The sequence below is a fragment of the Eulemur rufifrons genome, chromosome 15 (assembly GCF_041146395.1).
Source record: "Eulemur rufifrons isolate Redbay chromosome 15, OSU_ERuf_1, whole genome shotgun sequence".
Classification (NCBI taxonomy): Eukaryota; Metazoa; Chordata; class Mammalia; order Primates; family Lemuridae; genus Eulemur; species Eulemur rufifrons.
In genome coordinates this window covers 106,279,233-106,304,926 of record NC_090997.1, presented here as the reverse complement: position 1 = coordinate 106,304,926, position 25,694 = coordinate 106,279,233, and the positions used below count along the sequence as shown (strand labels likewise).

The 25,694-nt window shown below is 39.3% G+C and overlaps 1 protein-coding gene across 1 annotated transcript in view; it reads left to right on the top strand.

Annotated features, from left to right (window-relative positions):
• The window catches only part of PDE10A (phosphodiesterase 10A), a 230,854-nt gene extending 216,060 nt beyond the window's left edge, over nt 1-14,794 (top strand). The window contains exons 19-22 of the mRNA XM_069489102.1: nt 2,545-2,656; nt 5,442-5,522; nt 8,021-8,109; nt 14,671-14,794. Coding sequence (XP_069345203.1) covers nt 2,545-2,656; nt 5,442-5,522; nt 8,021-8,109; nt 14,671-14,794 — 406 coding nt within the window. The remainder of the gene's footprint in view (nt 1-2,544; nt 2,657-5,441; nt 5,523-8,020; nt 8,110-14,670) is intronic.
• Nucleotides 14,795-25,694: the final 10,900 nt, after the last annotated feature.

The following is a 25,694-nucleotide window of genomic DNA, read 5'->3' as shown; positions in this document are numbered from 1 at the left end:
TCCCTAAGTTTTAGCCAGAATGCATTTCTTTTTGTTCCTCAGACATGCCACGCTTGTTTCCACATGACTCCCCTCTGCTGCGACTCTCTCACAGACCTTTGCCTGGTGCCTCTGTTGTATTTTTCCCACAGCGCTTGCTGCCGCATGAAGTTTTTACCTGCTCACGGTCTGCCCTTCGCTACTAGAACGTCAGTTCCACAAACAGCAGGGTCTCTTTTGTCCATTGCTATAGCTGTGTCTGATACGTGCAGACATTCAGAACTTCCAGGAATAAATGAATGTAGTTAAAACCTCTGAAATTACTTGACTAAGAACAATTTGTATCATAGAGATTTTATTGGGCACTTTTTCATTGTTTTAGTGACTGGGTTGTACGAGATCATACCAAGAGTATGTTTAGCATAAGCATGATCTCTTTCACAATGGGTTATTAAAACACATTAAGAACTAAGTATGTATGCAGTTAGGTCTGCATTGGTTCATAAACAGAAAAAAAAAATTGATTCCAATTAATTTTAATATTTCTGGGCAACCATGACCATCTAATTGATTTATAATTGAGAGTGAAAAATGAATACTTTATTAAAGGTGTTTAATGCCAAATTTCTAATCTGTTTTATTTTTTGATTAACAGTAAAATAAGTACTGTTAAAATGCTTTGTATAAGTAATTTTGACAGTGAAATCTAAATTATAACTATTTCATAATCTTTTCAATCTTGTAGCACCAACTTTCCATGTGGAATCATTTCCAGTGAGAAAATTGCTTCCATGTATTTTATAATGCCCAATTCTGTTAACATTTATTTTATTTTACAGATTTATGAAATCATTTTTGAGGGTAAGGCTTATTAGATTATTTAACCAAGAGAAATAAATGTTATTTTACTGACTACAGATTGAATGAGACTGAATTATTTTAATCACATGAAATAATTATTTGTAAACAGGACAATAATTTTGTTTCACATTACGTTTCTGTTTTAAATGAATTTACCTGTTGAGACAACAAATAACATGCCTATCCCTTTACAAGTCCACATCCAAAAGTAAATATTCTTCATTTAAGTCACAAAGTGCTTAGAAACTACCTCCTTAAGAAAATCTTAAATTCTCTGATCACTTTAAGGGATTTGGGTCTTCATGTGGCATCTGTGTGGGGTTACAGGAAGCACATACGTAAGTCTAATCAATGTTTTTAAAGTTATCTAGTCTAACCTGTAGGAGACCTGATATGTATCCTTGTGAAAAGTAAGGTTGTAACAGAGATGGTTAGTTAAATGGGCTAAAAAGGAAGTGGGCTGATGAAAATAAATGAACTTGGCAATTGATTGGCATTAAAGATGTGATTTTTAGGAAGAAGCAGGGTCTTCCAGATACCCAAGGCATCTTAGCTTTAGGAAACACATTTAGATCGGAATCTCTGCCAGACTGACACACAGATGCTCCTAATATGCCGTCTCCCTGGGTCAGGACTGTGCCCACGGAAGGAGAGCGTCTGTGGACCTGGAAGACGTAAGGCCGAGTAGCAGCAGGGGGTTTCTCAGACTCCTTAGAATTGAGATATGAGCTGGAAACTGTAGCATCGTCTCACTCCATACACAGTTTTATATCTTTTTGATAATTTGTCTTTTTAAATTATGTAATTTGCTGCATGAAAGGTAAAGTTGACTTAATAAAATTTCTTAATAATTACAACTTAGTTCTTCCATTAAAAGTAGACTTCATTTAGGATAGCCACATATCACTAAACTAAATTCATTGAAATTATAGGGGATATATCTGATTTTTTAAGCAATTATTTTTCTTCAAAAGGAAAGATTAAACCAAACCATATTTGGGAGAAAATGTCAGACATGGAACACATAGCTATGAACGCCACGTAGTTGAAAAAGAAAACTCATTTCCGTGGAGAGGTTAGTGTTTGGAAAGGAATACCTGATAAGCAAAGTGTGAGAGCGAAGCGTTTGGAGACTGCGCTCCCGTCACACACCGTGTGCACGTGCAGAGACAGGAGCGAAGCTGCACGCCCACATCTTCCCCTGTCTGACCTTGTCATGAGCCGCTACCGCCTTGGAGAAGTCATTTCATTTCTGTGCACCTCAGACTTTTGTATATAAAATGAAAGGATTGAGATAGATTTTTCTCTTAAGGTTTGTTTCTTCCCACTCTAAGTTTCCAAAATTCCATGAAAGCGAAAACCTGGTCCCTGCCATAAAAGTGTACCAGGGGATTTAGATGATAACAGAGGCAAGGCCCACATTATATTTGATTTCAACAGGAACATTAAGGCAATAAGAACACATAATACACTCCTCACGGAAGTAGTGATAGAAGTGCCTGATATTCTTACAGTTAAAATGACATTATTTTTAAATTCTATTTTAATGTCCTGCCTGTTATTTGTAACTCTTTAATGCTATCTTTCTTTCTTCATGAAGTAATACGTACTTAAACCTCACTCCTGAAAATACAAAAGTCTTTCTAGTCCTTAATTTAAATGTGCAAATGCTATGCTGACCAGTCTTATATCATTGTGTTCTAGAGACCGTGTAATTGGTTTGATGATGACTGCCTGTGATCTATGCTCTGTGACAAAACTGTGGCCAGTTACAAAATTGACGGCAAATGATATATATGCAGAATTCTGGGCTGAGGTATGTCCTTGATTCTTATACTAACATAGATAGTATCAAAAACTGGGAAGATATTTAAGGAGAAATTAAATATATGGATAATTTACTAACAATATCTTAGTTGCTTATGTTGCTAGTTATTTCAGAAAACTATGATCACATACGATGAAGGATTTAGCAATTATGCAGGTACAAAGTGAGAGTGGTCATTCTGTTACATCTTACTTAAGTGTGTGTGTAAATTCTCTGATCCCAACTGTGTGTAGGAACTCACTCACTGAACAGTGGTGTGACAATTTCCCTTACTTAATAGCTGACCTTTTGTGCATTCATTCAATAAACATTATTGGCCATCCACTTTAGATAAGGACTAGACAAAGTTTTCAGCAGGACTTGTAATATGGACTATATTTGCCTGTAGTTAGAAATTCAGGAGAATAATCATTTATACTATAGACATATGAGAATATGCAAATATACCTAGTGGTCAACTCACCTGCAAATTATGAAATCTTTAGAATGTGTGGAATAGTAATTCATAATACTCCTGAAACACACACATAAATGACTTTCCTTAACATGTTTTCTTCACTAAATTATCAGTAATATGCATTTTACTTCTCAGTTTACTTTCTGAATTGTCTGTAAGTAGAATATAATTCTCCTGTTCAAATGAATCACAAACACCTAGAATCCTGTATATTCAGAGATTACTTTATGAAAAAAAAGCTATAAATCCTTTGAGTACTTCTTTCTGTTCAGAGAAATGAAAGTAAACTTGGAAGGCAAAGAGTTTCATAGTTGATAATTGAATCATGTGTCTCACTCATGTAGAAGAATGTATGAAAAAACATAGAAACCAGCAAATCATTCAGCCACAAGCTTAGTAAGACTGGTTTAAAATGTTGAATTGTTTTGTAGTGGTAAAGCCAAAGAATTTTTATTGCATGAAGACCACAGACCTTGAGCTGATTATACTCACAGTGCTATCTCTAGAATGCCTTACAAATTGTGTGTGCATGCACTTACATGATATTTTTCTTTATTTTATTGGCTGTCAGAACCTAGTTACCATCAGACTCAGTTAGGAAGATTGTTTTAGATGTGCAATTGTCTCTTGAACAACACTGGTTTAACTGCACAGGTCCACTTACACATGAATTTTTTTTCAATAAATATATTGGAAAAGTTTTTGAAGATTTGCAACAATGTGGAAAAACTCACAGATGAACTACTTAGGCTAGAAATATCAAAAAGAATTAAGAAAAATTTAGGTATGTCATAAATGCATAACTATATGTAGTACTAGTCTATTTTATCATTTACTTCCATAAAATGTACACATATAATTATAAAAATATAAAATTTATCAAAACGTATGCATGTGAACACTTACAGAAGGTGCACCATGGTGCCCGTGCAGTTGAGAGAAATGTAAACAAATTCAAAGATGCAGCATTAAATCATAACTGCATTAAATTAACTCTAGTACACACTATACTGTTATAATAATTTTGTAGCCACTTCCTGTTGCTATTGTGGTGAGCTCAAGTGTCACATCCACTTAAACCGCCACGTGATGCTGACAATCTCCGTGTGAGCTTTTTAGCTCTCCACTAAATTGTGTGTCACGGGAAAGGTTCTCTCGTGGTTCTGGCATATTTTCCATCGTGTTTAGCACAAAACCATAAACCCTGAATAACACCATGGGACCCATGCAGAGTGCCACCAGTGATGCTGGAAGTGCTCCCAAGAAGCAGAGAAAAGTCATGACATTACAAGAAAAAATTGAACGGTTTGGTACATACTGTAGATAGAGGTCTGCAGCTGTAGTTGCCCCATTTCAGGATAAATGAATTCAGCATAAGGACCATTGTAAAAAAAAAAGAAAAGGAAATTCATGAAGCTGTCTCTGAAGCTATGTCAGCAGGTATGAAAACCTTACACTATTTGAAAAATACCTTTTATCGAGTACTGAAAATGCAGCTTTTACGTGGGTGCAGGATCGCTGTACAGCATACCTATAGACTCAGTATGATTTGAGAAAAAGTGAAATCATTATATAACAACTTAAAGCAAAAGGAAGGTAAAGGATCTAAAGCTGGAGAATTTAATGCTGGCAAAGGATGGTTTGATAATTTGAGAAAGAGGGTTGGCTTAAAAAAATGTCACGATAACAGGAGAAGCAGCCTCTGCTGACCAGGAGGCAGCAGGCAGGTTCCCAGATGCCACTGGGGAAATCATCGAGGAGGAAGGATATCTGCCTGAACAGGTTTTTAATGCAGATGAAATACTATTAATAAATTACTTAGCCTAGAGCCCATAACATAGTCGATCTTTACTAGTGTCTGTAACTATAAAGTTAATGGTGATGTATAGCCAGTTAACACTGTAACTGTTACTTATTCTTCCCTTGTCAATATTCTTCTCTAAAGCCTACAGTTCAATGCACATTAAAGATCATTTGAAAAAGAAGTGAGAAAGGCCTTCAGGTTACCATATTTTATTGTTGTTTCTCTTCATTGTTTGTTATATATCCTCCTATAACTTATACTAACTTCTGTAAAATGAAACCAGAAGAGATGGCAGGGTTTCTGGTAAGTCAGGAGAGGAGAAAATCAGGATAAAATACCAAATAGTGATACATTTAAGTGTTTCATAATTTTGACATTTTTATTGGGTCAATAACCAGAAAGTTATTTATTTTGAAGACAATTAATGAAGAAAAGGAACAATTTATTAATACTAAAATTTTACAACCATTTGAAAATTGAGAAAGCCTGACTTTTACCCCTGTTTACCTTAGGGCGATGAAATGAAGAAACTGGGAATACAGCCCATCCCTATGATGGACAGGGACAAGAAGGATGAAGTCCCACAAGGCCAGGTATGGCTATGAATTATTAAAGTCAAACTGTTATTGTTAGCGTCCAGTAGTCTCAGGTGGCCATAAGATCATACATGAATAGAAAGCACACACCGTCTTATAATATGTTTGGGTACAGGGAATGCATCATTTGGGTCTGGTGATGTAGGAACTTCAGTGATTTATCTACAGGGGCTGAGAACTAAAAAAAGAACAGCTGTTTACCCTTGAATCATTGTCCACTCAGACGAGCCTTTGCAGGGTTTGTACTGGTGCTTGTGGCTTTTCTGGGCTGAGGTTTGCTCTACCGTTCTGGGATCTGGAGGCAGCAGCGGCCCCGGTTCCACAGCCCCACTAGGCATTACTCTAGTAGAGGCTCTGTGCTTTGGCTCCTCCCCTGACGCAGACTTCTGCCTATGCTCCCAGGCTTTCCCATATATCCTTTGGAATCGAGGTGGAAGTTTCCAAGCCTCCACCATTCTTGTGTTCTGCAAACCTGCACACTTAACACCACATCGAAGCCACCAGGGCATAAGCCACCCTCCCGAGCAGCCGCCCGAGCAGTACCTGGGGCCCTTCGAGCTGTGGCCAGGGCCAGAAGAGTAGGGATGCAGGGATGCAGGGAACAGCATCCTCAGGTGGCACAGGACAGTGAGACCTGGGTGTGTTCCCTAAAACCATTTTGTCCTCCTAAGCCTCTGAGCCTGTGATGGGAGGGGCAGCCTTGAAGATCTTTGAAATGCCCTTGGGGCCTTTTTCTCATTTTCTTGACTATTAGCACCTGGTCCCCTTGTATCCACCTAAACATTCTAGCAGGTGGTTGTTCGGCAGCGCTTCCCTTCTCTACCCACAGCCAGGCTGCGCATGTCCCGAATTTTTGTACTCTGCTTCCACTTCAGTTATAAGTTACAGCTTCAGGTCATTTCTTTGCTCTTATATCTGATCACACGCTGGTAGAAACAGCCACACCACTTCCACTTCTTGAACACCTTGCTGCTTAGAAATTTCTTCTGTCAACTACCTTAGGTCATCACGCCCAAGTTCTGCCTTCCGCAAAGTCCTAGGGCATCGACACAACGCAGCCAGGTTCTTTGCTGCAGCGTAACAACGGTGACCTCTGCTCAAGTTCCCAAAAAGTCTCTCATTGCCATCTGGGACCTCATCAGCCTGGCTTTCACCGTCCATATTTTTGACAGCATTTTGGTCACAACCACTTTAACCAGTCTCTAAGGCGGTTCCGAACTTTCCATCTTCCTGTCTTCTTCTGAGCCCTCCATACTCTTCCGGCCTCTGCCCATTACCCAATTCCAAAGCCACTTCCACATTTTCACGTTCACAGAGATCACATGGAAAGACAGGAAGCAAGAAGGGGGAAGGTACCCAGCCTGTTTTCAACAACCAGCTCTTGAGTAGGGGGAACTCTCTTAGAAACTATTAATAACAGAGTGAGAACTCACTCATTGCTGGGAGGATGGCACCACCCCATCCATGAGGGAGCCACCCCATGACCCAAACATCTTCCATTAGACCCCACCTCCAACATTGGGATCAAATTTCAACATGAGCTTTGGAGGGTCAAATATCCAAACTGTAGCTGTTACTATGGTGACAGACTTTACAACGGGAGAGAGCAAAAAGGAACTGCATACATTTGATCCTTCTATATCCTTTGATGCCTCTTGTTGAGTTTCAGTTTTTTAAAGAAATTGGAAAGCCGTGGTTTGGGGGTAACCTCAACTAGAGAGCCAGTTTTATCTTGTGCATGTTGTCAACCACATGGGCAGTTATTTATAGCTAGACAGTCTGTGTTCTCTGGCTAACAGACACACGGTCTTTTACATCTGGCCTCAGTAGGCTGGTCTGAGGCAGCCTCACTTGTCTGCACAGTGACCCAGAATTCCTAATGAAATGTTCTTTAATATTTTTAAAGTGCTATAGATTTGAAAGTTGTGAAATCTAATATTAATATACATAGAAGAGTAACCTGAAAGAGCTATGATAAAATCAATGATGTTTATTATAGGTCAAAAAAAGGAAAAAGGGGTGGGGGATGAATAAAATATTAGGAGAATAAACGAAGGACCAAAGCCAAGAGCAACAGAAAACACTGTAATAATTCCTGAACGTTAGGTTGGAAGAGAAGAATAACAGGTTTGATTTTGAATTGTCTACGACAGAACACTAATTTTGAACAGAGATAAGAATAAGACTTGAATTATAAATCAGCTGATCTATAAATAGAATGTCATTTAATGTACTTGGGTTCTAGATGTCAACAGGTATTAACTTCTAAATATGTTTTAGGTTTTGCATATTCATTCCTAGAATGTATTTTAATGCATTTTAAAGTGCATTCTACACTAGTATTCAGTGAACCCAAATATCTCATACTGCAAACTAGAACATTTAATTTTGTAATTAGACTTCAGAAACAGAAAATTCACTTAAGAAATGTAATTATGACTGGAATTGCTAATGGGCGATTTTGTTTGTTGTCCGTGGGTTTTGCACTGAGGCAGCTTGGATTCTACAATGCTGTCGCCATTCCCTGCTATACCACCCTGACCCAGATCCTCCCCCCGACGGAGCCTCTCCTCAAAGCATGCAGGTATGTACAGTGGTTCAAGCTGTAATGTTATTTTAAAAAACAAAACTAAGACTCTGTATGGTAGTCTTTACTCCATCGACGTGTGTGTCTTAGCCACAGTTTACAATAAATATTGTAATTTTGTCAATCGGCTATGTATTTGTCTAGATATCAGCTTGTTGTGTTCAGAGGTTCTGGTGGTCCTAGTCAACCAGCTCCCCGGTGGCCCCTCCCCTGGGGTCTGACTCTCATCACCATGAGTCTCAGACTCCATGTGACAGGCAGGCAGCTCATTCTGGCGGCTCTGACAAGGGGGGAGCCGGGTGCAGGCCGGTGGTGGGGGCCAGGCATGGTCAGGATCAGAGACCGGTGGACTGGGAGGGTCTCTGTGCAGAGACCATTCTCAGAGTCTGGGGGTCCTTCCACTCCCTTACACCTGTACTCAGTCTGGGTGTTACCAGGTGTTTTTTTTCATAAAGGGAGTTTAGTTATTCTCATAAGTGTGAGCTTTGTTTTAAGCTTCATGAAAGTTGCATCTGTGCTGAGGTGGCCTTGTCTCCTGGGAATCCCTGGGCCGGGGCAGACATCCCTGGGCAGCTTGCACCGTCCTGCTAAGTGACATGTGGTGTGAGCCCTGAGAGACACTCGAATGGGCCTGTGGCTATCATTAATCTTATAGCCATGATTTGTCTTATATGGTATGCTATGCAAGAGTGAAGAGTATTTATGCATAAAGTCATTCATTTACCAAAAAGGAGCAAGAAGTTTATGATGATGATGCAGAGGTCCCCACCCAGTGCTGTTTTAAAAAAATAGGACGGTAATGTCTGTGTAGAGGTGCTTGTGAGGAAAGATGCTCAGCTTAAGTCTCACAGTTTATTATTTAAGAAGGGGGAATACTTGAATGGGGACCCCCTTCTTCTTTAACTTTTTTTTTCTTCCAAAAAGAAATTTAAGCCATTTGTTGTCCCTTCCTCATCCTTTCTGAAGGGTGACCCCCCCACACACACACCTGACCAGCACCCGGTAAATGGTACTACCATGTGAGCACCTTAGTATTGATCCGTTAGTACCAATTTGATGGTGAGTATATGTGGTGCCTGTTTTTCCAACTTTGTGATACCTCACTTCAGAGGATGCACTCAAGCTCTCAAGCTCTATCCAGGATAATACAAGAGGTGCTAGATCACCGTTGCTTTTTGTGGCTGAGTAGAACTCCATGGTATACCTATACCACATATTATTAATCCACTCATGTATTGATGGGCAGTTGGGTTGTTTCCACATCTTTGCAGTTATGCATTGTTCTGTCATAAACATTCGGGTGCAGATGTCTTTATTATAGAATGTCTTTTTTTCCGTTGGGTAGATGCCCAGTAATGGTATTGCTGGATCAAATGGCATTTCCATTTTTAGCTCTTTGAGATATCTCCAAATTACTTTCCACAGGGGTTGTACTAATTTGCTGTCCTACCAGCAGTATAAGAGTGTTCCAATCTCTCCACATCCACACCAGCATTTGTTATTTTGGGACATTTGATAAAGGCCATTCTCACTGGAGTTACGTGATATATCTGATTGTGGTTTTGATCAGTATTTCCCTAATGATTAGAGACGTTGAGCACTCTTTTTTTGTTTCCTGGCCATTATTCTGTCTTCTTTTGAAAAGTTTCTGTTCATGTGTTTTGCCCACTTTTTAATGGGGTTGTTTCATTTTTTTCTTTTTAATTTCTTAAGTTCTATATATATTCTTTTTATCAGCTCTTTATCAGATGTATAGCATGCAAATGTTTTCTCCCATTCTGTAGGTTGTTTATTTACTCCTGTGATAGTTTCCTTCGCTGGGCAGAACCTTTTTAATTTGATCAGGTCCCATTTATTTATTTTTATTGCTGCTGTGTTTGCTTTGGGGGTCTTCCTCATAAATTCTTTTCCTAGGCCAATGTCTATAAGACTTCTCCCAACATTTTCTTCTAGAATTCTTAAGGTTTCACGCTTTAGATTTAAGTCTGTTATCCATCGTGAGTTGATTTTTGTTAGAGGTGAGAGGTGGGGATCTAGTTTCAATCTTCTGCATGTGGTTATCCAGTTTTCCCATCACCATTTATTGAATAGAGATTCTTTTCCCCAATTTATATTTTTGTCTGCTTTGTCGAAGATTGGATAACAATATGAAGATGGTTTTATATCTGGGTTCTCAGTCCTGTTCCAAAGGTCTATATCTCTGTTCTTGTGTCAGTACCATGCTGTTTTAGTTACTGTAGCCTTGTAGCAAAGCTTAAAGTCTGGTAAACTGATGCCTCCCAATTTGTTCTTTTTGCTTAAGATTGTTTTGTCTATACGAGGTCTTTTCTGGTTCCATACAAAGCATAGAATTATTTTTTCTAGATCTGTAAAGAATGATGATGGTATTTTGATAGGGATTGCATTAATTCTGTAGATCACTCTGGGTAGTATGGACATTTTAACAATATTGATTCTGCCAATCCATGATCATGGTAGGGTTTTCCATCAGTTTACATATTCCACAATTTCTTTTCTCAGTGTTCCGTAGTTCTCTCTATATATGTCTTTTACCTCCTTCATTAAATATATTCCTAAACATTTAATTTTGTTTGAAGCTATTGTGAAAGGTGTTGCATCTTTGATTTGATGTTTGGCTTGACTATCATTAGTGTATATGAATGCCACTGATTTGTGTGCATTTATTTTGTATCCTGAGACTTTACTGAATTCATTTATCAATTCCAGGAGTTTCTTGGTTGAATCCTTGGGATTTTCTAGACGTAGTATCATAACCTCAGCAAAGAGTGCGAGTTTGACCTCTTCTGCCTCCATTCGGACACCCTTAATTCCCCTCTTTTGTCTGATTGTTCTGGCAAGGGCTTCCAGCACTATGTTGAATAGAAGTGGAGACAGTGGGTAACCTTCTCTGGTTGCAGTTCTAAGCAGAATGCTTTCAGTTTTTTCCCATTCAGTATGATATTGGCTATGGGTTTATCATATATGGCCTTAATAATTTTAAGGTATGACCCATCTATGCCTATTTTGTTAAGAGTTTTTATCACAAAAGTGTGCTGGATTTTGTCAAATGCTTTTTCTGTGTCTATTGAGGGAATCATATAGTCTTTGTTCTTGCTTTTATTTATGTGGTAAATTGCATTTATAGATTTGCGTATGTTGAACCAACCTTGCATCTCTGGGATAAGGCCCACCTGGTCATGATAAATTATTTTTTTGATGTGCTGTTGGATTTGGCTTGCTAAGATTTTTGTTGAGGATTTTTACATCTCTATTCATGAGGGATACTGGTCTGTAGTTTTCTTTTTTTGTTGTGTCCTTTCCTGGCTTTGTTATCAAGGTGATATTGGCTTCATAGAATCAGTTGGGGAGGATACCATCCTTCTCAATGTTGTGGAATAATTTCTGCAGTATATGTATGAGTTCTTCTTTGTAGGTTTGGTAGAATTCAGTTGTGAACCCATCTGGTCTGGGACTTTTTTTTTGGTTGGAAGATTTTTAATTGCTGCTTTAATTTCTGTGATTGATATTGGTATGTTCAGGAATTCTATTTCTTCTGGATTAAGCCTAGGAAGGTTGTTTGTTTCTAAGTATTTGTCCATTTCCTCCACGTTTTCCAGTTTTGGAGCAAGTAGATTATTATAGTATTCAAAGATAATGCTTTGTATTTCTATGACGTCCGTAGTGGCCTCTCTTTTTTCATTTATAATTGAGTTTATTAGAGTCCTTTCCTTTCTAGTTCTTGTCAGTCTAGCAAGAGGGCTGTCAATTTTGTTTATCTTTTTGAAAAACCAACTTTTGGTTTTCTTAATCTTCTGTGTAGTTCTATTGTTTTTGATTTCATTTAGTTCTGCTCTGATCTTAGTTATTTCTTTTCTTCTGCTAGGTTTATAATTAATTTGCTCTTCCTTTCCCAGTTCCTTGAGACAGTTTGTTAGTTTGTTGATTTGTGAGCTTTCTGTCTTTTGGAATGTGAACATTTAATGCTATTAGTTTTCCTCTCAGGAATGCTTTTTCTGTATCCCACAGATTTTGATAACTTGTGTCCCCGTTATCATTTAGTCCAAAAAATCTTTTGATTTCCATCTGGATCTCTTCCTTGACCCATTAGTCATTCAGCAATAGATTGTTTAATTTCCATGACTTTGTGAAGTGATGAGTGTTTCTGTTGGAATTGATCTCTAGTTTTATACCACTATGGTCTGAGAAGATACATGGTGCAATTTCTGTTTTTTTAAATTTGTTGAAATCTGATTTGTGTCCTAGGATGTGATTGATTTTGGAGAAAGTTCCATTTAATGCATCTAACCTACAAAGATGCCTTCAGACTCAAGGTGAAGGGTTGGAAAACAAACTCCCAGGCAAATGGAAGCTAAAAGAAAGTGGGAGTAGCTATTCTTAGATCAGATAACATAAACTTTAAAATAGCAAAAGTAAAGAAAGACAAATATGGTCACTATATAATGGTGAAAGGAAAAATCCAAAAAGAAGACTTAACAATTCTTAATATTTATGCACCCAACACAGGAGTGCCCAGATACATAAAGTAAACCCTGTTTGATCTAAATAACTTGATAAACAGTAATGCCATAGTAGCAGGGGATTTCAACACCCCACTGACTGAACTGGACAGATCCTCCAAGCAGAAAATAAGCAAAGAAACAATGGATTTAAAAAGAGCTCTAGAACAAATTGATCTAATAGACATCTACAGAACATTCCACCCAAATAACGCTGAATATAAATTCTTCTCATCAGCTCATGGAACTTTCTCCAAAATGGAGCCCTTTCTTAACTGTGGTCATAACCACACTCAGGGGCAGCTGGAGTGGATACACGGCAAAGAGGACAGAAGATGAACATTTGGCCAGATTGTTTTAAACAAAACCAAAACAAACATAGTGTTCCCATATTCTGTGCTGTTGAGACTTATTTGGGGACCGTTTGTCAAGGAAAACAAACAAACAAACAAAACCAACAAGCAAGAACATAAAAACATTATCTTTTTCTCCCCCCCTATTTAAGAGAGAGTTTCTCTCTCCTCTCCACTACTGGGAGATAAACACAACATCCCGCTTATTTTGGTGAATCTTACCTGACCCTAGTTAGTGGTTAGTTTATTAAAATCTCAACCTTATTATATAAGGGCCTAGCCATGCTGGTCCATGTGAAGTGTGAGCCAGGACCTACTCTTGATGGAATTAGGTTATAAAAATAAATATACCACTGAAGAGAAATGGGGATATCAATCTAAATTCAAACATATTGTTAGAAAAAGCCTAACGAATCTTCAGAAATCCTTTCCTATCCAAAAATTCTCTGTATTTTATGCTAGATCCTTAGAAACCAGGAGAAGGAATGCTTGCTGTGGTTGTCAAGCCCTGGAAAAGTTATTGAGGAACTTTACTTGGAAAGCTTTGCGAATTGATATTCTGCTGTTTTGGCAGTTTTGATACACTTCCGTGTCAATATACTTGGCTGAACCACATAATCTCTTAAAGGGCATTTTAGTCTTATTAACACTTAAAAAATTCATTATGTATTAGTGTTCAAGAAAACATACGTCTTTTTCCAACATTTTGAAAATCTCTAGGATCTGGAAAAATGATATTTGATGATATAGTACAAAAGTTAAAAGTGTTACGCTTTTCAGGTTATATTTTAGGGATTTCTTTTGTCCGAGGTGTCTTAGCATATTTGCTAAAGGGACTTTGAGGGAGCAAGTTGAAAAGTATGCTTTGTATGAATTTGGTGTCTTCCCAAGCCAAGGTTCCCTTCTGATTTCACCTTTGCGTATAAGTAAGCGGAGTCCAGGTGGGACATGTGGGGAGGGGCTCCGCCAGGGTAGCCATGGAGCACACGGTTCTGTGCGGTGGTTGTGGTCACACGGTTGGAGAGGATTCAGATGCCTGTGATGTTTGCACTAAAGATACTGAGAGAAAGATTAGAGGACTGGAGGGGAGATGAGCCTACACTTCAGAGAGGTCACCAGAATACAAACATGATTTTACTGTAACAAGGAAATTTCAAAAGTCTGTTCCTGATATAACATAAGATGATTTGTTATGTATGGCACAGTGTTCAAGATCAAGATACTCTCAAGTTTCAAGGGTTTTCATAGGGCTTAAAGGCCTCCAGGGAGCCACGCTGGTTCCACCTCTCAGAGTACGAAGCCCCGGGTCCTCGTTATTGTTCCTGAACATCCCTGCTACTCGGCCATTCCTCCCTTTCTGTGTTTCCTGCATGTTCCTCTGTAGTAGATCCTAGGGAGCATTCCCTTTTCAAGTTAGTCCGTCTACCTGGCTAAGAAATGACATATCCTTTTTGCCCTTGTGGTTGAGAGCTGACAGGACAAGGTGCCCCTGATGCTTTGTTGGTTCGGGGGCTCTTTCCTGAGGAGGCGTCATGACAGCCTGCCTGACCATGGCACCAAGTGACAGTCAGTCAGGATGGCACCACAAAAACCCTTGTGCGCAGTTGCACCAGGACTGGTTAATTTCTGAGACAGAGCCCAGAAATCCTTGTTTAAACTTTACCTGTACCTGCATCCGTTGCCCATAGGGACAATCTCAACCAGTGGGAGAAGGTGATTCGAGGGGAGGAGAGTGCGACGTGGATCTCATCCCCACCCGCAACCCCAGGGACCTCCAAGAAGCACCAAGTGAAGAGCGACCACCACCACTGAGGAGCTGTCCCACCTAAGCATTCTTACCTTGCTTCTTTGACTTTTTTCCTTTTATGTTTGTGGGGGGACCTACGCCTGGTAACTGGGGTACAAACCTCTCCAAGAAGGTAAAATCAAGGAGAGATGCCAGGCAGATACCCTCCTGCCAGGGTCATCTGTGAGGCATCTCGGGCAGCAGACACCAGGACCACCGTGCTCAGAGAGCAGCCGGCAAGTGACTGCTTTGACTTGCGAACTGGTCTTTCTACTAGGCTGCTACTGCTGAGGCCTTAATGGAAATGGACAAAACCATTCTGAAGGGTACTTTCCCACTGTGTCTGCCACACGAGGGTTTAAAATGGTACTATGACGGTATTGTACTTCGGCTGTAACACCAATGTTGCTTTGATGTTGTTGGTTTTAAATAGGAATTTTTACACATTACTGTTGTGAACGTCCATGAGTGACCTGCTTGTAATTGACTTGAGTTGCAGTCCCCAGCCTCAGGACAGGTGTCATTGAGATCACAGAGCAAGAAGTGGTAGAAAAAGTCAAATTCTTATTTCACATCTTCATGAATTTAGTTAAGTGGGCTAAAGTGTATTCTTTAAGTTTATACTAAAGGGCTTAGATGGATAAATTTGACACTAAAAGGAGTAGACTGTCCTTTTGAGAAGAGATGCAGGTGTACATTACAATAAATCTCAGAACTTCAAGTATCAATTCAAAATATGTCAAATAATTAAACATAATTTTTTTCTTCATTTTGTCTTGGCAAATTTACTGAACCGTTTGCATAAAGAACAAAATAAAAGCAAGGCAGTGCAAATTTTTTTTTAATGGACAAGTCTTATGGATGTAAAAGTGAAGTTTTAATAATGATTCCTTTATATTTTCATTTTGTGTCATTATAAAATTTTAGACTCACATTCAAAATGAAAAGTTTATTCTAAAAATTATTTAATTAAAATACCATACATTTCTTTTTAAAAAAATCAAATTAAACCATAAAATTTAAGTCTTTTGTATTTTACTTTGATCTGCTGTATTCATCTCCCATGATCACTTTCCTTATGCTACACGATCGTATTTCATAAGCTTCCTGTCCGTGGCGTGGAAGCTGAAGAAGGCAGTAGTACAATCACATCACACTTACTTCTGTTCTCTACTCTTCTCACAGATCAAATATCTACATGGAAACCTGTGCTTTGGATAGTTCCTTCTGTGAAACTTCTGTACTAATATTACTGTACAATGTAAATGTTTTAAAAAATACAAAAGTAACACTCTGGACCCCTTCCTACAGGGATTACAAGGCAGTCACTACTGGTGCACATTAATACTTTACAGACTTAGCACAATGGCACAGTAACCTCTGAACCTGTGGTTAGTTCTAACCTGAAGGAATTAGATAGAGTCTCAAGAACTGTCAGGCCAATCCGTGACAAATAGTCTATTCACTATTCACATGGCAGAAAACTGGAATATTACTTTTAATAAAATAAAATTTTAAAATATGCTTCTACATATTTAATACTATACACATTGTTTATAGTAGCTTGGTTTTTGCAAAATTAAGTAAGAGGCTTCTACAACATGACTTATTTATGCTGTAGCAGAGTTAGCTATACATAAACATTGTTCTTATGTTAAAATTAACACTATGTGTTCAATTTCCTTATGGGCTTCGCAAAGTTGCCATCTTCCCTACATGGAGCTCCATTTGCTATTTTAATTATACAACATGACATAAAAATGTAATAACTAAAGGGAGATGAATACCACTGTAGCTAGATACACACACCTGTGGATGGATGTAATGTATGTAGACACAGAGATGTATATATGATGCACGCTCATATGTACGTATGTAGACATACACACGTATGTATATATATGATATACACACACACATATATATGACAGAAGGAGAGAAAGAGAAGCAAACACGTATGAAAGATAAAAATCATCCCCATTCTTCAAAAACAGTGATTTTTTTTGTGTTAGAAAATATATATTGCTTGATACAGAGTTGACTAGAAAGTGTCATTTTTGTGTTAGTGTAATCATTGATTGCATTAAACTCTAAGAAGTTGCACATTTTTCTGCATACAAGTTTATGAAACTAGATTCCACCAAATACAACATTAATTACAAAAGTTAATTTAGCCATCTAATTTAACTTGGAGACTGAATTGCAGGAGGGACTATATCATGTAAGATTATTGTTTAATTAAAAGGATTTTAAAGGAATGGAGGAATTCTGCTTTAAAATATAGAAAACAATCATGGAGGTGGGAATCTTATGGCTATTTTTGCATATGAAGTTTGTTCTGATGAGATCATTATAGAAAATTTTCTTAATTTCTTATAGTCAAATGTGTTATATTTTGTGACCTCTACTTTGAACAGTTTCCCAAAGGAATGTATGGATTTATTGGTTGGTTGATTTTTTGTGAAATATTATCATAAGAGAAGCACAGTTTGAACAAAAGACTATATTATAGTTTAAACTGTTAATATTGTTTTTACCATGTGTAAGATTTTCTTAGTAATCATAGATTTACCTAAAATAAAAGGGTCCAGGATGCAGTGATATTTAGTTAATAATTCATTTTGGAAAACATGCAGTCAGGAGTATTTTTGTATTTTGGCAGATATATTTAGCAGATAAACTTTTTAGTTCTGTTTCTTATCTTTTCCCCAGAACTTTTCTTAAAAGGTAATATATTAATACTAGAGGTCAGGCAAATAGATTTTATTACCAAAACTTTTGGTGAATTTCTCATTAAGGTGACATTTTATATTGGGCCAACTTTTCCCTGTCCAGTATAAATTCAGTAACCAGCTATGAGTATATGTAGAATGTTCAATTTGCAGAGGTTTATATTGGTTATGTTGATTTATAAAAGACAAGGTTTATGGTCACGTGCAATCATTCCATTATCCTTTCAGACATAGTGAATATATTTTTAGCTAGAAATGTTCTTGGAAATATAAATGCATGCCAACAACATGAAATATTGACCTCAGGCAGTGGAATAACATCCTAAAAATGTAAGTATCTTATTAATTAGCAGTTGACTCCCTGAATTAATTAGGAAAACTTGAAATGCAGTGCATATAGAGGCTAATTCTCAAAAATGACCTTATTCCTAGGGCAGGGATTGTGATCCATTTCTCAGCTTTAGTTATGTCTAAGAAACACATGAGAAACCAATATTGTAAAAGAGATCAACTGGAAATATTAGACTCAATTGTCTTCATTCCTGCTCTTCTTCAATGGAAAAGGACTGTACAGATGATTACAGCGGTACTCCAAGTGTCTTGTTCTCACAGCAGCAAAAACAGAATTAATTTGAAGCTAGATTTGTTCAGTATAGGTTTCCTCTTTTTGGCATGCTTTTTAGATTTTTTTCATTTTGTACAACCTCAGTGAATTTTGCTTTATTGGTATGTTAATGTGCACTAGATATGTTTGTACAGGATATAAGTAGATGTATAAATCCTTAGATACCTGGGAGTTTTTAATAGGTTTCGATTTTGATATTGTGTTTCTGGTCTTTTAACTCAAAATTAAGGTTTGAGCTTTAATGGAACTAAATTACCATGCCTTGGCTGTGCCTTTATTTTAAATACTACAGTTTTACTTCCTCATTCATGTATTTATTATTTTGCTTTTCTTGCTTATCTATAATTGAAAACATTTAAAGGGACACATCCATGGTTAATTTTATCAAATTGAATGAGTAGGATTATTCTCTCCTCATCAGATTTCTATCCTTTATTTAACTTCATTAACATATTCCCTGGTGACTATAACCAACGAACTGTTCAGATTCAGTCCTTTCTGCAAGAACTATGACACTGATTCTGATGTGATTTTGATGGGTTTCAGGCAAATAAGCATGATTTAGATTTTGAAAATCACTTATCTTTTTACATATTTCAAACACGTGTTTGCTTTCTACACTTTGCTGATTTTATTCAGGCTTTTATTCTTTTAAGACTATGTTCATTTAGTCACTATAGTGGATACCTTCTATTGGAAGTATTAGTCTGATTTAAAAATCATTGTAAAATATAAATTAGCTGAGTATGCTATCGGTTATTGTTTCCCCAAGGCTTGCCAGCGCATGGCTGTTACATTTTTACATGAGCATAAGCAGTTATCCTGATACACCTTTTGCTGACTTCTTTATACATTTATATTAAGTTTAAATAAGTGATATCCAATGCAGTACACACTTTTTAAATCTTTTTTTAAACTGGATATTTTGATTATCTGAAGCATTGGATGCATTTTATGTGATGGATAAAAATAGCAAAAAAGAAAGAAAAATGTTTCAGTAGTGTGCTCGTTCCAAATTAAGAAGATAGAACAAAAAGAAAGACATGTCAATGTTTCCCAAGAAACACATTTAAAATCCCAAGAAGCATTACTATCTTCACTTGATTTTTCTCTTCTTCCCTCAACAATGGAAAGCAGTGCTTTTTAAGTCGGATGTAATGTACCTGCTCTTTCCTGCAGGTGTGAGAAAACTGCAACTGAAATCACACAGGGCATGGCTCTGTGGGGAGTGAGTAACGTCACCTAAGGACCAAGACAGACACAGCTGAGTCCAGAGTTTGCCAAATAGGAAGTTGGTTTACACAGTTCAGTTTTCAACCAATGTTTTTATAGTACTGTGTATTGGCAGAAGTTTAAGTGGAAAGGTTTTATTTCTATTGTAAGTTAAGTTTTAAAAGTGTATTATCTAATACTCAAGCCCAACTAAAATATCATTATACCGTGGGCATTGCAGCCTTTATTTTTTTCTTTAGTCACTTTAATATCCAGTCCTATGCTGTATCTGAAATAGCCTGTATAAATGACATATGGAAACATTATTTTCCATCTGATGTGTTATATGGTGTATATGCTATGTGTTCACTTAGTGTGCAAACTGAAAGTATAATAGATTTATCCACAGAGGTATTTCTACACAATGCCCCTACCTATCTGAAATTACGTGCTTGCCCAAAACACTGTATTTACCAAAATTTGTACAAATTCAGCATCTTGATTCTTTCTGAGAAGACAGGTGACTTTCTTTACATGAACATATGAACAAAAGTGATTCTATATCTATATCTAGATACGGCATCTAAGAGTTTGCAGGTGATGATCTCCTTGCTGACCAAAAGCTGCTGGAGTGTAATAGAGTTTATGTGCTATCAAAAATACAATGCTCATAAGAACTGATTTGTAGAGTCAACAAATCTGCATCCAAAGTTTTGATAGGCTCTCTATTGGAAAGAGAAAGAATTTCAAGTTAACAATATTCAACTTTATCATAGTTGATGAGTTAGTAAATTAAAAAAATAATTTTGTATGTATGACATAAAAATCTTTGTAAAATGCACAAGTGCAATAACTTAAAGAGGTCTTAACTTTGCATTTATAAATTATAAATATTGTACATGTGTGTAATTTTTTCATGTATTCATTTGCAGTCTTTGTATTTAAAAGAAACATTTACTGTTACGTTTGTATAATAGAACAGTAATCATTTATTATAACCTAGGCAAGTTGTAAATAAATTCATAATTCAAACAGCCAGTATATATGCATATATGGGTGTTATATTGCAAAATCTATCTTTGTTTTACTTACATTCTTAGAGCAGCAAGAATTCTTTTGTCAATATGTAATTATACATATAAAGTATATATATGTATGATACATGAAATATATATAGAAATGTTCATAATTTTAATGGATCTCCTTTGGTGTGAATAATTGAATACAGAGTTTTTAAAATACCTTTCACGTTTATCATTTGCTCTCATTTGTGCGCAAGATAAGACACCTCATGAAAGTTCATTTGAAAACACTCCGGGCCTTGATTGCCTAGAAGACACCAAGGTGACACTAAAGTAGTGCGTTTGGTTCGCTTCAGCCCTTTTCTGTAGAAAGGATGAGACAACATAAAATGTTGATTTGCTAACTCCACTGTGTAATTTTAAAGGTTTAAAGACTGGGGAGACAGTGAGTTTGTAGGATGATGCTTCGGATTACGGAGCTGGCGACACCGCAGCTGCCCACCTGCCCCCCAGGTAGCTTCCCTCCCGGCCAGTCTTTCCCCACCTCCGCCCGCGGCGCATGCGCACGCACATCCTGCTGCACGGAGCTGCGCCGGGCAGGAGACGGTGGCGTGTGTGCGCATGCGTGAGTGCCGGAATTCTCTCTGCCGTAGGAAAGAGCGTTTTCTAGGCTAAAACCTCCAAACTAAAGACTGTACGCAGTGATAAGCATACTCATGGTTTTATCTTAAGAAACGCTGCTTAAAGAAATTGTGTTTTTATTTTGGCTATCTCGGCGTGCCATCAGGTGGGCAGACAAATGATAAACATTTAAGACTAAAAAGTTAAAGTTCACCTGTATCCCAAGATCCTCCCTGGCCTTAAACATAGTAGACCTAAATTTGGGAGTTAAAAAAAAAAAAAAAAAAAAAAAAAAAAGCTTACTGGAATAAAGGCCTGCTGCGTTGTTAAATGTGAGTGTCGCCAGCCATGAGACTTAGGAGGACAGTGTGGACAGCCTCACACTGGGGTTCTTCCCTAACACCGAGTTCTTACTAAGGGAGTGCCTTCCACACGGCTAGCCCTGTATGCAGTGTAGACAGGGCTTCTGTTCAATATTCATTTACCGTGAAACTGAATAAAATGTTTACTATGCTAAAAATACATTTCATGAGCTAATGCATCCATAAAATTGGTAATCCTAGCTGCAGACTGGCTCTATATAAAGCTGCTCAGAGTTTGAATACTCATCTTAATTTCGTACACATTTGATTTTTCCCTCAACTTTAACTCAAGAGTTTTCAGAGTAACGTTTCTCTATCCTATCTATTTCCTAATGCAAAAATAATCCTCAAAAGCAACACTTAACAAGCAAACAAGGCACTTAACACGCGGGAGGCAGGCGTGTCTGGCAGGGATGCGGGCTGGAGCGCAGGACGAGGCTTCCGCGGGGCCGGAGTGGACGCTCATCCCGCTGCAGCCCCCGCCAGGTCACCGCCGCTTCCCGCGCACGTGTTTCTTTCGGGAGTTACCGCCCCATCGTCACAGCCACTGACACGTGGAAGGGGAGCCACACATTTACACACCTGAAAATCTCAGACATTTAACCAGTTTTTTTAATTTTCAAAAATCATACACAATTAATGTTGTTCGCATAAGAGGAAAGTAGGCTTGATGAGACAGAAGCATGTTCCTTCACGCTCCACTTTTCTCTTCTTCCCACACGTTTCACCCACCAGCAAAAATAGAAAGAACCTTTCACAGCAGGTTTAGACATTTCGTTGACTGGTATTGAGGAGCAGAAAGAAAGTGCAACAAATGCTAATAGTCAAAAAGCAGTAACTGGAAACGTTTATTTTTGGCCAGTTCCCGACTCCAGGGCTCTTCCCCACTGTGGTCAGGGACTCCCTGGGAGCCTCCCCAGCCCACTCGACGGGAATCCTTCCCTCTCCCTCTGCCAGCTCACTCGCAACTCCGTGCTGCTCAGATCCCACTGCGTTTTGCTCCTAAATCTCCTCTCCGCTGAGCATCTGCAGAGCCGGGAATTACTGTGCATTTCTGCACTCTTAGCAAAGCAACAGTGGCAGACAATGCTTCCCCCGCTCCCCAGTGAAGGGTAGGATGAAAGGACGGGTGGATACATGAATCAGCTGGGATGGTGGATTAAGTCTCATCCTCGGGTTGCTTTCGGCAGTGCAAGGTTTTAGGATGTGTTCAAGCGCCATCTAGAGTGCATGAACAAAACAGCAGCCACGCTAATTGCAACCCGTCATTTGCAGGCACAGTTTGCGTGGTGAGCAGCGCTTGGTGATTCCCGCATGGAAGTCTGGCCTCTAGGAAGATCCAGTGTGCTTCTGGCAGATCAATTCATTGCACTGATAAAAATAATTAAGTATGTTTCTGTCTCAAACACTTTGATGACATATTTAGCAATAGGAGAGCCACAGGAGGGCTTTTAAGGCCTGATTGACTTTCTGATCTTTAGCATGTCAATTTATTTAACGGCATTTGTGTTCTGCCATCAGGGGTGAATTGGGAGAGACGTAGGTCCTGAAAACAAATTATTTTCTTTCTAATATAAATCGAGACCCTACAATTCCATGAAAAATGAACCAAATTCGTTTTCATGCCAAGGAGCAGGTGCGAGGGAGCACAGGCTGGGGGGAGCAGCTCTCTCCGGGAGCCCACGCGCTCCTCTCTCAGGCCCCCGGCCCACCTGTGGGAGAAGGTGGGGAACACCTCTCGTCACCTGTCCCTGTCTGTGCAGAGTGGGCATGATGGGATATTTTAGAATCTATGAAACAGCCATTTCACTGAATCACTAAGGAATTCTGAGCACAAAAATTCATTCCTTCATCTCCAATAGTTGACTACGTAAAAACCTGGCTGCCGCCATGACGTCCTGCTTTGTGACCAACTGAAGGGGGAGGCCTGAGCGCCTCCTCTCTGGGGCTCATACTTAGATACCCTTTGTGGGTATTTCCGCATCAGCATTTCTAGTGGTGGTTCTAGATGCCTGAGTACCGAGAACGCTGCAGAGGGAAATCAGTCAGCCCTGTGGTTACATCTTCGCAGGTCCAATCCGAGCACACCTGGTCCTGGAGCTGCCCGAGCAGGTGAGGCCGCGGCGACTTCATGGATCCAGACTGTTCACGTCTGAAAGTATCTGACCAGCAACTGTGGGAACAAAACAGACAAAAATACTGTGCTCCCCAAATCTTTAACTGCGTTAATGGTGTAACTTCATCCTCGCAACTTGCGAGGTTATTATCCGCTTTCTCATTTTAGAGCCATAAGTAGCTGGTTTCAAGGTTACTTCTAAGAGCAGGCCAAGTCACCCGTCCACTACACTCTAATTCTTTCTGGCTGAAAGAAATGTAAGTAGAATCACAGTTTTCAAAGATAGGGGCAGTTTTTAGCTCTTTGCCCCCTTGCCACATGGGATAGTCTGAGGACAAGCACAGACTCTGAGGTATACAGATGTGCATTTACACACCTGTAAATTCTCCTCCCTGCTAAGTGATCTTGGGCAAATTACTTTACCTCACAGGATCTCAACTCCATACTAGGAAATACATGAGTAATAACACTAACACGACTAAATGATCATTTAATGACTGGCACCTACTGTATGCCAGATCTCCAGGTACAGTTGGAGGGGTTGTGCACTGTATAATCTGCACATCTCTAAAGGAGATGCCTAAATAAAGAGAAGTTATATTTTTCCCCCTAGGCTTTGGCAAACAATTAGAAAGCACAAAGATACTTTGATTTTTTTAAATCACAAAAAGTGTTTTATTTAAAAAGTATTAAGTCTTACTTTCTGAAAAGGCAAAAATAAAAAAAAGTATAACCGGTGAGCACCCATCTAGTCCTCCCTGTTCAGGAAGGTCTGGGGCATAGAAGAGGGACAGCTCTTTGAGGGAGATTCCCGGGAAGGGCTGGTGACCTGGATGCTCAGCTGCGGAGGTGCAGGGGGAGGGGCGTAGAATGTTTGTGGTTTCCATGGGAACAGCCCAGCCAGGCGCTGTGCTGGGAGGGAGGCTGCAATGGCTGAGCACTTGGAGCCTGAATGTAAGTGGACGTTGAGCGACTTGTGTTGGCTTTCCATGTTTGCTTGATGTTCGATTACCTAGACACCAGCTTCCCTGAACCAGTTTGAAAAGTGAGACTGGTTTCTGGTGGCTACAAATCAGCTGCCGGTCCCTGGGGTTAGGATTGGATTTGGGGACCTGCTTCCTCCTCAGAGAACCTAACGATAACATGCAGAGTAACACCGTAGGTGTGTGTGTGCGAGTGTGCACAGCGTGTAGGGCGTGTGGTGTGTGTGTGTGTACATGTGAGTGTGAACAATCTGTGGGAGGGAGAGGAGGAGGAGGAGGAGGAGGAGGAGTGAAGGCGCAGGTTTCTGGCTCCTAGTTCAGAGTGTTCTTTTTAAAATGCTGAACTTCAGGAAGTTTTCTGTGGCCGCTGACATTCCACAATGCTCGCAAAGGACCACACAACACGGAGTGTCCATATCCATCATTACGAGGGGCTCTGCCACCTCGTACTTTATTTAGCCTCCATGACTCTGAGGGCTGGGTTGTTATCACGGTTTTCCAAACGGGACTCTGTGGGGACAGGAGCCCAGGTCGTCTGGCTCCAAAGCTGTTGCTCTGTCCAGCACAGGCTGCGCATGGACACTGATTCAGGTGAAATCTGGGTGGACAGGAAGTTTGTTGCACTGAGCTAAACAGTCTGAATTATAAAATACTTAAAAAGAAATGTTATTTCACTGTATCAGAGTGCACTTGGCACTGTTTCTGTGCAGGTGAGTGGGCAGCTGGGGAGCCTGGGCCCGGAGGCAGCTCAGCACCTGACCGCACGTTATATAGTCTTAGACCATTCGTGCCTCAGTTTCCTCATCTGTAAAATGAGGGGAGTCACAGTGCCCACCTCCTGGGCTGCTGTGAGGATTAAACATGCCCCACACACTAGCTGGGCAGCAGACAGCAGTGATAATTTTTAAAAGTCTCCCAGCTTTGGGGTTTCTTTTCCTTTAATATACAGATGCTTCTCGACTCTCAATAAACCCATCAGAAGTCGAAAATATCACAAGTCAAAATGCATTGAACACACCTGACCTAGCCTCGCCCAGCCCGCCTCGAACGGCCCAGAACACTGCCGTTGGCCCGCGGTTGGCCAAGTCATCGCACGCACAGCCTGTGTTATGATGGAGGGTCGGATTTCTCACGTAACTTAACACCGCACTGAAGGTGGAACCAGAGGGTGTGGGGGGCTGGATGTGCGGCTTCTGCCGAATGCCCACCGCTCTGGCACCTCCGCACAAGTGAAGACCCTCGGCCGGTCCACA